At 38.3% G+C, this 13,262-nt stretch overlaps 1 protein-coding gene across 1 annotated transcript in view; it reads right to left on the bottom strand.

The window, feature by feature from the left end:
• Positions 1-480: 480 nt before the first annotated feature.
• The window catches only part of CCDC169 (coiled-coil domain containing 169), a gene marked incomplete at its 3' end in the record, with an annotated part of 16,676 nt that continues 3,894 nt past the window's right edge, over positions 481-13,262 (bottom strand). Inside the window, exons 5-7 of the mRNA XM_010012932.1 lie at positions 2,445-2,543; positions 2,194-2,247; positions 481-557 (exon numbers count right to left, since the gene is read on the bottom strand). Of these exons, the coding sequence (XP_010011234.1) occupies positions 481-557; positions 2,194-2,247; positions 2,445-2,543 (230 nt within the window). The remainder of the gene's footprint in view (positions 558-2,193; positions 2,248-2,444; positions 2,544-13,262) is intronic.

Raw genomic sequence — 13,262 nt, 5'->3', positions numbered from 1 at the left:
ATTTCTAACCCATATTACTAAACAGAAATCTGTTAAAAAAATGAACCTTTTATATGTTGTCATCTAAAATCACTCACATTACCTACCACAAAAAGCTCTAAAATCTCCATTGGCTAAACAGGACCAAGCAAGACATTTATTTAATTGAATTACTCTTAAAGGACTAAAGGGTATACTTGTTGCTCCCAATTCTGCAGTAATATAGGGAAAAAAAATCCATTTTTAACACAGGTTGAAGGAACATCAGAGATATTGTAAGATTTAAAAAAGGCCACTTAAATATATGTATTTTCTATATTGCAACATACTCAGTATTAAATAAAACTGATTAAAAAGCAGTAGAAAAAATTATATTAATACCTAGTCAGTAGGATTATGCTCAGTGATATTTACCAAGAACAGAAAGTTGTGATAATCAAAACATAATACTTAGCAAAAAATAATAAATCAGAAAAGAGAGTGAATATAAAGAAAATTTACCTCAGTATTTGGTTATCTCCCTTGCCAGTCAAAGCATCTGCTTTTTGCCTTTCAACAATTTTAAGTGTAGCTGAGGTCTGCAATAACCAAATTTTTACAAAACAAGTTATATTCTAACCACAATCACAGTTAAGGGAGTAAAATATTTCCAAACTAATTTTGACCAACTACAGTCTTACTGCCATAAAAAAATTAAAGCACATATTATACTGATGCCTTGCTGATTTGGGGAATTGAACACATGCCACAAACCTTTGCTGTGCAAAAATATCATTATTTATTAATATGGATGATCAGAGAATATGTAATTTCAATTAGCATTTTTTTGTCATACTGCCTGCAACTCCACCTTTTCAGTGAAGAAGCATTATATTTCTAACATACGTCCCTGAATGAGAAAAAACCCCGCAACTTATAGTTGTACTTTTGAATGATTAAAATATTGAGAAGAGGAACTATTTAAAAATCTTTTATTTCCTGCCTTCTTCCTACAGCCAGTTTCACTGTTAATGTAAAGATAATAACAGTTATGCTGGGTGTTTCCTGGTCTTTTTCTTGGTTTCATGCTGGAAAGTTAGTTTAAGCAATTCTTTCAGATCTCCCCAAGCAGCAATGAACAACATAAAAGAATCAACTGCCCACTGTGAAAACACGTGGAAACACTGCTAATTACAGCCTTTCACCCCAGTTATCTATGACAGGGATGCAGTGACAGTCATTCTTGAGTATCACACTCAAGCTACTTCTTTTGTATTATTCAGGAATTAAGAGCACTTTCAGAGTAAGAAGTACTAGAAATCTTTACAGGTTCCTTTACAGGTTGCTCCTGTTTCTAGTATCAACTTTTATGTATTACATAATTTGCAGCAATAAAATTTAACCTCTGATTTCACCAAAACAAGGTACCTTATCCCTTATCTTACAAATTTAACTGAAATATGTGCTGTATTGTCAGTCTGAGCTGGTTGGCTAGTTTGCCTTCAAAAGGAAAAAAAAATAGAAATATGAAAAGGAGGAATTGCTATTTAAGGTAGGTGTCACTACTCCTAATAATTTGGTTCTGTTCTTTTCAAATGAAACATTAGCATAGCAGTCTTGTGATTAATTGATGGGCAAGCAAGAACCAGGAAACTGCTTCAGCTTTCACAACTAAGGGCACTTTGACTATCTTTGGTAGCAATCTTTCAATTTCCAGCTTTTTTTTTTTTTAATCATAGAATCATAGACTCAACTAGGTTGTAAAAAACCTCATGATTATCAAGTCCAACCGTTACCCCAGGACTGCCAAGTACACGACTAAGCCGTATCACTGAGGGCCCCATCTACATGGTTTTTGAGCACCTCCAGGGAGAGTGATTCCACCACTGCCCTGGGCAGCCTGTTCCAGTGCCTGAGCACCCTCTTTGTGAAGAATTTTTCCTTAATGTCCTCCCCTGGCACAGCTTGAGACCGCTACCTCTTGTCCTATCACTTGTTACTTGGGAAAAGAGACCAGCCACTTCATCTCTCCATCCTCCTTTCAGGTAGTTGTAGAGAGTGATAAGGTGCCCTCTGAGCCTTCTCATCTCCAGACTAAGCAACCAGAAGCTTTTGTAATGGATTTGGCAGATATGAAGTGATAAAAGCCGTTGACCTTATGGTGTTAACAGATACTGTTGCTATATTAAGAAAGCATAATGATTTTTAAGTTACCGAGTCACACATTTTTCTTACCTGTAAGATTTCTGAGAGGTACATGCGCCGCTCACCATTAGCTTTGTGGTAAGCCTACAATTATAAGAAGGAATATAAGAAGCAAAATATCTTAAAAATTGAATCATACAGGAAAAAACAAATATACAGCAGAGCTTTTTTTCCAGTGACATATTTTGTGGAACTATTCTATTTTGTGTTCCACACACACTGTCTGTTTGCCAGACAACATAATGGCTTTTATAGATTAGAGGCATACAGTGATTACAAACCTTTGCTTCTTGTTCCAGTTTAAGTTCACAGTCTTTTAGCTTATTCTGGAGACTCTTCTTCTTTTCTACTAGCTGTTTAAGAACCTTCTTTAAGGAACCCTGTGGATACAGTAAATAAAACAATGTTTTACAAATATTTCCATTCTGTATAAAGATATTATCACCACAGTCCTTGCTCTTCAAGCTTTATGATATTTGTCATTTTATTTGCTTCTGGTACACTTTTTGTTTACATGGTTCTGGCTGGCATACTGCAGAGACAAAAGCAATTAACCATATGTTACAATTATCAGTTATGCACTACACATTTCCACTGTGTTAAATTATATATATATGTTTTTCCACACTGCTGCTCCTTGAGAGATTAGTAGTTACCTTGTGGTTACCAGCCAGAAATGCTCCTTACTTTTAACTGAAGTTCACTCTGATAGCTTCTTTTTAATAGGAGAAAGATTTCAGATGTCACCTGCACATCCATTTTCAAACAACTTGTCAAGAGAGCTGCTGGGCTGGCTGAAGAGGCATACAGGATGTCAAAATTAACTCATAAAAACTTGGATATAAAGCAGTATTTTGTGGGTTTAAAATATTGTCTTAAGCATGTAGACATCTACCTTGTCTACGATTGGGATGAGGTAGAGTAAGAGTCCATTTTTGGTTACTGGACTGGACAGCTCTTTGCTTGCTGTGTAGTGGAAGTAGAACACACACCCAAGCACGTCCTCCTCCATTTCTAACACAGGAAACTGCTTCTTATTTTGTAACAATTATTTCTCTCTTTCTTTATCTTAGGAAAAAAAAAAGAAAAATTGCTCTTCCTCAATGCACACGCCATCATTCACAGCTTTATTAAAAGCACTTGCTATCAGACCAGTGACGAAGCAAGCCAGTGTTTTCAAAATCCTAAGGTACAGATAACCCATTTCTGTAAAATTTCAGCATATCTTGCTCTTTGAGTTTTCCTTAAGATTTGGTTACTGCCATTTCTTCTTCCAAGCACTTGCTGACATTACCTGTTTCTTCCTTTTTCCTGTATTTTATTGTTTCTGCCTTAACTGAAAAATTAGGCATTATTTTAAATTTAAAATAAATGATTGCTTCATCTGACAGGGGTTTTGACTGGGTTTTCTGCAATGCTCTTGTAGATTTTCAAAATCTAAAGCATTCTTTCCTATTTATCCTATATTTTCTAATAAAATGTATTAAGTATCATATCACAGAGATCTGTGCCTCCCCATTATTACTAGCTCTTGTTTTCCAGTCTTTATTTACATATGATATAATTTTGAGAAGTACTCTAATAATAATATATGCAAATTAATCCATCCAGATGTTATATTTATATGTATATTTGACTGTATGGATGGAATTCAGTCTGAGGTGAGGATATCTACATTTGAGTGTCCATATGTGAACTAATCTCCTAAGAGTCACAGTCAATACAATGATGTGCAGCAATTCATTCAGCGGAGCAGCTAAAGAGCTCAACTCAGTTGCAATCTGAGATGCCCTAGAGGGTTGAAGACATTCATGTGTGGAAGGTACGACACACGGATTACAGTAGACACATGTCCTTCTGCTGCAACAGTGAGCTACTCTGCACTGAAACATCTGCAAGTCTCTTTATTTACACAACTATTCCACTGAAGATGCCTACTTAGATAGATCTAGATATAAATCTCTATACTCAGCTGATTGGACTAATGAGATTTGCATTGCCTGTATTATGAATTAAAGATCTATCCAAGAGGTAGACACCTGTGTATAGAAAAGAAAATATTGGTGTCCTAATATTTGAGTCATACTGTTTCAATATATCTTTCAATATTATTTGCCAATATTATTGTGGCTAAAATTTGGTTTCCTACCCAACCTCAAGATGAATTAATCCAAACAGATGATGAAGAAAGATCACACAACGTATCACATCCATTTCTGGTTTGATCTTTCCTGCCAGGTGCATACCTTTAATGCTTGTTATCCCTTCATGATTTCATTATCAATGTAATTACACTTCAAGCTAGTCAGTCTTCCATTTGTCTGCTTAGGCCCATTGTGTAAAGTAAGTATCTGAATTCTGTTGGTTTTTTTTATTTCTAACTCAAGCATCTCCCTAGACAGAATAGCTGAATCCTTTCAATTTCTGTACTGTTTACCTGACCATTTCCTTAATAATCAGTTACTTCTTCTCCCAACCTTAATGCTTTGCTCACCAGACTTTCCTGGTAAACATAGAAAGTAAGCTAATGTGATTCTCCAAATATCTCCCCCCCCCCCCCTTTTTTTTATTTCTTTGTGGGAATGTTTAGATTTTTACCTACTTATCATGCAAACCTCAGATCCAGAAGGTCAGTCAGCATCAATATATGATCTATTTCTCAGAAAGTTATGGATGATTGCTAATAGTTAAAAATCCCAAGATTAATTTAAGCCTTAAGGGATAAATACTGGGTCTGGTCCTGTTTAACATCTTCATTAATGATTGGGATGATGTGACACAGTGTACCCTCAGGAAGGTTACAGATGACACCAAACCAGAAGGAGTGGCTGATGTGCCAGAGGCTTGTGCTGCCAGAGGGACCTCAAGAAGCTGGAAAAATGGGCCAATAGGAACCCCATGACACCGAGCAAGGAGAAGTCCGAAGTCCTACACTTGGGGAGGAACAACCCCATGAACTGATATATATGCTGGAGGCTGCCCAGCTGGAAAGCTGCATGGTAGAAAGGGACCTGTGGGTTCTGGTGGACAAGTTGAATGTGCGCCAGAAATGTGCCCCTGTTGCAAAGAAGGCAGATGGTATCCTGGGCTGCAATAGGCAAAATACTGCCAGCAACTCAAGAGAGGTGATCCTTCCCCTCTGCTCAGCCCTGCTGAGGCCACACCTGGAGCGCTGTGTCCAGTTCTGGGCTCCCCAGTACAAGAGAGACATGTTGCTCCTGCAGAGAGTCCAGTGAAGGGCCACAAGGGTGATTAGTACACTGGATCACCTCTCCTGTGAGAAACTGCTGAGAGAGTTAAGACTGTTCAGGCTAAAGAAGAGAAGGCTCGGGGGGAGGCTTATTAATGTATATAAGTACTGGGAGGGAGAGTGACAGGACATGAGGACACAAGCTGAAACACAAGAGGTTCCCTCTGAACATCAGGGAACACTTTTCTACTGTGAGAGTGACTGAGCACTGGAATAGGTTGCCCAGGAAAGCTGTGGAGTCTTCCTCTTTATAGATATTAACAAACCATCTAGACATGATCCTGGGCAACTGGCTCTAGGTGGCCCTGCTTGAGCAGTATGGTTGGACAAGGAAACTCCCAGAGGTCCCTTCCAACCTCAACAATTCTGTGATTCTGTGACCTTCATTTCATTGTTACATCTGCAAGTACCTTGGTCAGACCAGTTCAGATTCCACTTTTTTAAGCATCCATCCAGCCTAGCACAGTCCTCTTCGGTCTGTTCCCAAGTGAACTTGAGAATGCCAGTTGTCATTACACGAAAGATTATCTCATTCTTATAAGAGCGTTTTTGTCTCAGGTCCATAACTTATACCCTTGACTTTGGACATCATCAAGGTGTTCTGTAAAGTGATACTTTACACATGGTTTACCAATGTGTACCTATCAATGGTTTCTAACATATAGCCACCAAACATATACACCTGCCTCTTACATCTTCTCATTTGAAATCTTCGGTCTTCTCCTTTCTAGCATCTCCAGATCATTGGATCTTTTATTCTTTTTCAGAACTTTCTGTACACCACATTACCAGCTGTTACTGAGATTTCCCTAGGAATGATTTCCATCAACATCAAGATTTTTCAGGAGCGTGGCAAAAGCCATGGCAAAAAAAAATTTCTCATGTTGCCAAGAGAGAATAACCCCTCTCACTGTTAAAAAAAAAAAAAAAAAAGAAGAGAGAGATACAGAAGAGCTCTATCTTTCAAGAATGTTTCACACATGACTGAACTGTTACTAAGCTTAATCTGCTACAACAGACACTCTGGAGACATGAAAAGAATTGGGGTTTTTTGGTGGCTTTTTTTTTTTTCCCCTAATTAAAGCAGAAGTACCCTGGATGCAGATGAAATCTTTGTCCTAGTACAGAAGGCTCCTACATTAAATACAGTCAACATTGGCCAATTCAAGGAGAAAAAGTAAGCTGCCAATTAAAGAGAAGATTTGGCTAAATTCCACTGGGGTCATGTGCTATTTCACTACAACATCAGTGTCTGTACAGAATTAAACAAGACAGATAAAGAAGGCCTCTGCATGTCAGGATAGGAAACCAATTTTTTTTGCCTTCTTGACCTGACTGCACATTAAAGCTGATAACCACGTGACAGCATATTTTGTACAACATATTCTGTACCACCTACAACATATTTTGAACCACTATAGTAAGCTTAAATACAATAAATATGGAAGTTCATGCTGCTCTCCAGATTTTTTTCTATGTAAATCCACAGCCCACTATTTACTTCCTCACTAGATTGTCCATCAGTGTTAGATGAGACAGCAAGACTTGGTGTTGCAGCCATTACTCACAATAGAGCAATTTGGTACCTCCTCAGTGGTGGTACTCAACTAATTTCTTTGAGTTCTTTCACCTACAAAGTAAATTATTTTAAGATCATTTTTCATTTAATCTTTTCAGAAGTACTGACTATTTTTTGCTGACAATGCAGCTGGTCAGTGCAGATGCTGAGGCATTCATTCAGCTCTGGAGCAGGGATAATATCTAACTGCAAGGAAGCAAACAGTGCACTACACCTATGAGATAGTAGACAGAAATAGGTTGATAATGTGACTAAAGTATACAGTTACCACCCCTATAGTATCTGGGTGCCTCGTAATTTGTAATGTACCCATGCTTACAATTCTCCTGTGAAATAAGCAAGTTATAAATTACTCCCAATTTACAGATTGGGAAGTGAAGCTCAAAATCACAAAAGGACTAGAGTCTAAATTGCACTTCAGGCAGAATGTAACATCCTAATGCTAATAAAGCAATCTGTGCAATGTCTTACATTCTTCAGATGTGGTTTTGTCACATAACTTAGGTAGGCATCTGAGCTGCTGCTGTTGTGGTTGCCTATAAGCACAAGCTTAATCAAGCTGCTTAGTTTACTGCTGAAAGCCTTTATGGCACCTCAAAGCAAAGCATCTTGATGGTGATACCCCTAATGGGGCACAACCTGAGAAGCATGAGCCACCCACATTGCATGAGGAAGGAATCTTCTTCTTTATAACAGCCTAAAAATTAACCCACAAAGAAATTAGATGAGTTACACTTCAGTCCTTTGCTAACCTAAGAGCTTGAACTCTCATACCTCATATCCCGAGAGTGCCTTTGGCATCATGCTTGACTAATGCTGAGATAACATTTGAAGCCAGACTGTTAAATAGTCAGAAAGACAAAATTTACATGGATGGAGAAGGAGCAAGTGAGGATGGCTACAAGGTCATGCCTACTTCTGGAAAAGAGGCAGGATGCAGACACAATCCTTGGACGTTTCTTACCAATTTCCTACCAATTTTCTATCTCTATTATGTACTCTGTTGTGAATCCCAATCTAGCTGCCTTTCTCCCAGTTAATACCTGGGAAACTCGGGCAGGTAACTCAGCCTTCTGACTTCCATTCCTGGGTCCATGCACATTATTGATGATGCAGAGCTCAGTACAGTAATACCAAAGTTCTTATAGAAATCTAGGTGACACACACGTTCCTACTCAACTAGAAGACCTCTCCAGTCCCCAAACACTATAAAATGCAATTTCAAAAACAGGCACAAGAAAACTTTAAATGGAAAATGTTCAGAGAGGTTCTAAAGACCCACTGCAGCCAGGACTGGTTGTAAGTTACCTCCCACACCTACTTTCAAGGCAGTATTTGAAGAACTAGCTGAGACCTTATATATCTGACGTCTTTAGCTGTTGCACAACAATACAAATCAGGAAGTGAGAGAATCAGCATATGAATGCAGCTAGATCATGAAGGGCTGGATTTACCTTTCCTGTATTCTGTGGGAAGCAAGCAGAAAGAAACCTCACTGAAACAGATTTGATTCTTGTTGCTTACAGTTGTATGATCAGCTTAGTGCTTAATACATTCAAACAACACAAAAGTAAAAGCTTACAGAAAACAGAGCTTAAGGCATACAGTAACACAGACTTGTAGCAGAGTTCCTGGAGCACAGAAAAGTCTCAATTCAGAAGCAAGGACTAGTAAGAGCCCAAGAGAACCTGGCGTGGGAGGGGAGACGGGAGCCTCCCAGCTACGCAGCACACCACCAGAAGAAATTGCCAACAAAACTTCAGGATGAACCAGTAAGATAAATTCAGAAAAAAAACTTTTTAGAAGTGGTTTAAATGAATATTGAAATGTTGGGGTTTTTTTTAAGTTAGATTTATTACAGGGTCTTCTACTAAGCCTTGAATAGCTGAACAATGTATTCCTGAAAAGGAGACAGAAACTGACTACAGCACTTAACCCAAATTTAAGATCCTTAGTTTTCAGCAAGTCGTCCATGCCAAACCACTCTGAGCAAGCTGGTAAGCTAAAAGACACACTGAGATTTTAAATGAATACTTTCTTTATGTAATGGAATTTTGCAGGGCTTAGCAAGATTCACTCTCAGAGCAATGACACAGTAAGCCTTGCATCCAGCAGTGAGCAAAGCCCAGAGTTTCACAAAGGGAACACCAATTCTCCAGTTCTTCTTTCCTTTTTTTTTTCCCCCACACAATTTCCTTTTCATTTGACTGAAGTTACGTATTTGGCTTAACACTCGCCAGAAAATGAAATTATACAGAATGATACTGCAGCTGAATTTTAAGGCCACCCACATAAGTTGCTCTCATTCTGGATTTTTCCTTGTCTGGCTACAGGTGGCAGTGGAGGTGACAATTTCTATGAATCATTTCACAACAAACTAAGTGACAAATCCTCAGGAAGCTCAAACTTGCTTCCATAAAAGCCCAGCTCATGTAGACTATTGATCCTTATGGCAACCTGCTTCAGCTCTAATCCTCTTTAAATTTCTCCCTGAGTTAGAACAGAAGCAATATATCTGTCAGTTCTGTAGAAAAAAACCCCAAGAACACAAAAAGCCTTCGCAATCCATTCTACTTGACATTTTAAATCAAATGAAGTTTTGTTTACAAAATAACCTCCCTTCCCTCCAGCACTGGGAGCTGACGTTCATCAGCTGATTTAGCTGAATCTTTTAACATACCATTTTAAACTCACCAAGAGCAAAAAGCAATACTACAGCTTTAGTTTCACTATTATGGAAATTGATTTTAAGTTTATATCGATAAACTCACTATACACATATTAATGCAAAAATTATACATAAAAATTATTTAGCAATATGCACTCGAGATATATATATACACACTGGATCCTGGAAGGGCTTCCGTACAGGTGAAGAAAGGCTCCTGCACTTGTCTAAATGCCAAGTGCCCCCTTGTGGTTGGCATCATCTTTGTAGTTGAAAACAGACCGAGAGCTGAACTTACATGCGTGCAGTGTGCCCTCTTCACACCAGGCACTGGCAATGGCCAGGGTAAGGAAATCAGAATGGAAACTTCTTGAAAAGTTCAGGCTCCTTCAGTGTTATAGGCGTGGGACACTGCTACCCTAAATCCTTATGTCAGTGGTCTCTCATAGAGGTTACTTGCTGGCTTGGGGAGGAGGAAGTTAGAACAGGTACCTCCATTGCTGTGGTTCAGATTGACAGAACAAGTTATCGCTGACTCTGAAATGTTTCATTTAGTATCTCTCCCGGTAGGCCTGAAAAAGGCTGAACATTGCTTCCTTATACATTTTTTCTGGAAGATATACCAGGGTCCCAGCCAATTGCTAAGAAATTCTTGAAAACAGTCAGTTGATAATAATGTCACCTGACTGCAAGAGTTTCCCCTGATTGTTTTCTTTGAAATATAAAGTGTATTCTGCCTCTGGGAATATCACAAAGTGAAACATAGTCTGCTGGTTTATGTGATGCCATCAGGAGGAACAACTAATGCTAACATAACAAATGCAAATCAAAAAGGTCTCTTGGAAACATCCAAAATATTTGTCATGTGAAAGAAGGAGGACAGGGAAGTCTGTGAGGAGGTAGGATACAGCTGAGGGCAGTCAGACCAGACTATAGAACTTTCTCCAAAATACTCAAAAATACTCAAAAATTCAGTTTCATTAGAAGATAGAATAAAAGATTTCTTCTTCCCATAAAGCTAATGGTGACTTAATCCAGCAAGAGGAACAAGGTTCATTTAACAGTCACTTGCTAGGAGAGCTGTCAACATTTCCTATGCCATTATAAAGTGCTGATGTTCCCTATAGGCAGTTATTAACACCTAGTGAAATACAAAGTCTTTGCTACGTGTTCTCATAAACCCAAGATCCCCTCCTGTCATTTTGCCAACGCCTTCTCCAGTGTGATACTGCCACACGTTCCGCTTTCAGTTTAAAACTGACAGCAAAACCCCTGAGGTGGCTGTGTGAGGGTCTCAGCTCTGTAGTCACTGTGCTCTAACAAAGGCAGCTTTGCAAAACAAGTATCTGGCCCTTAATGTCACAATTTTCTCAGCTGTGGTGCTGGACATTCCTGAAAATGGTGATTTATGACTGCAACCTTGGTTCCTTGGCTGATCTTAACTAGAGCGTTGCTAAGGCAATGCTATCAGGAGTGTGCTCTTCTGAACTAATTTTGCAGTATGCCTTTCAGTATTTGCATACTAAAGCTGCTATCTAGGGATTCTTCCTTGCAGAAATGGTGAGAGAGAAAGGAATAATTTTCTTTCTGGTTATACAGGAAATTATGCTTAGCAGAGAGCATGTATTTCACCAAAACCCATTTCATGAAGAAATGCGAACAAATGAATGCAACGTGTTTGAGAGGCAAGTAAAAATCACACCATGTTGTACTTCAGAGAGAAGGCATTCCTTCTGTACTGTTATTATTTCTGAAGTGTATGACATTTGTATTATTCATTGGGACATAAAGGAAATTACTGACTAAACAGTTTTCACTGTTGGAACTCCCTTGTGCTTGTCACTGTTTAGGTTATTTTTAATCTATCCTCAGTACACAAAAAATTATTTTCTAAACCCTGGCTGTAAATTTGTGTGTTCAAGGTACTGGTTCTGCATTCACTGTCAAGTGACACCTGCATGGGTTTTTCTGAAACAAAAAAAAAGGTTTACCACAAGTCACTATAAGGACTGAAGAATGATAATTGTGTATTTAAATGGTTTTAAGGGTGTTTTCATCAATATGATTCTAATTCTAAAGCAAAAATAGTGCAAGCCATCTGCAACAATTATTGCAATCTATCAACACAGAAAATCCTCTATGCTTCCTTGTTCATCACTCCAGAATTTGCATTTGTATTCTTCTCTTTCATTCAGGTTTTTATAGCTTGCTGACTGCCAGGGCCCCTGATGACTAATCTTTTTTTATTTTCCCTGTACTGCTTGATATGGAGAAAATATTTTATGCTACCTATCTCTCAATGGGATGAATTACTCTACAGACATGGGGTTTTTTCCTTCTCTTGACTATGGTAGGACCCTAAATGACTAGCTGAGTGAGATTAATCTCTTTAGTATCTTCGAGATACCTCCTCTGTTAAATTCAGTTGAAACTGCTTAGGAAATTATGAATTATTAGAGGTCCTTCTAATAATTCTAACTGCATAATTCTAACTTCCTTGGGAACACACCTTAAGAAGACTTCGAAATACTATTTAATTTTCTAAATGCATTGCTCCAAAAAAAAAATCTACCACCTCCTGTTGCCATATTATAGAAATTCTACCATCTTACTGGAAGAATCATTTTGCTATCTTTCCACAGAGCTTCATAGAATCACAGAATCATAGAATCACAGAATAGTACAGGTAGGAAAAGGCCTTTATGATCATTAAGTACAACCATTAATCCAGCACTTGCCAAGTCCGCCACTAGCCCACGTCCCTAAGCACCACATCTACACATCTTTTAAATACCCGCAGGGGTGGTGACTGCACCACTTCTCTGGGCAGTCTGTTCCAGTGCTTGTCAACCCTTTCAGTGAAGAAATTTTCATATGCAATATGCATAGCAAATATATATTCCTATTTATACATGAATATATTCCTATTCATATGCAACTGAAAGTTGAAAGCTGAATATCATAGTGTACTTTTGATTTAGCACACACACACAATTTTATACATATACCCACTCTCAGCGTTTTTACTTTGAGCAAACATAGATGGATGACTGGCTGCAAAGCTCTTTGTTTTTCTACACCCACTCACCACATCTGCTCTTTATTCTCATCTGTGGAGAAGCTAAATATTCCCCTCTATTCCTTTGAACAACTCTCAAAAACATAAAAAAGATTTGGATAAACCTATATGCTTAAACACCACAAAACTATCTGCGTATTTTTTTTACCAATGTTTTATCTCTTAAAAGAAAAAAGCAGCTCTATGTTCTCCAAGAATATCTGTAAATAGACAGACTTTTCTGATGGCTTCAGTGAAAGAAAAACAGCAAAGCCCACAAAATACAGCTATTCTCTTCTCCTCCTTCCATCTCCCAAAAATCATAACAAGAAAAAATGAAACATTTCACTAAATCCCTAAGCACTTTTTTGCCCCTGAGGCTGACAAACAGAAGATTATATTCACTCTAAGCTGAAAGGCTGAAGGAAGGACTTAAAACTGAAGAAGAATAACCTATGTCATGGCACATAGGCTCCTGACTTCCCTAGGTGTCACTAAGTCTAGGACTCTCCAAATTGTCTTCTAGACTCCTTCTGGCAGCATG

Source organism: Nestor notabilis, unplaced genomic scaffold (genome assembly GCF_000696875.1).
Source record: "Nestor notabilis isolate BGI_N333 unplaced genomic scaffold, ASM69687v1 scaffold11844, whole genome shotgun sequence".
Classification (NCBI taxonomy): Eukaryota; Metazoa; Chordata; class Aves; order Psittaciformes; family Psittacidae; genus Nestor; species Nestor notabilis.
This window is presented reverse-complemented; position numbering and strand designations above follow the sequence as displayed.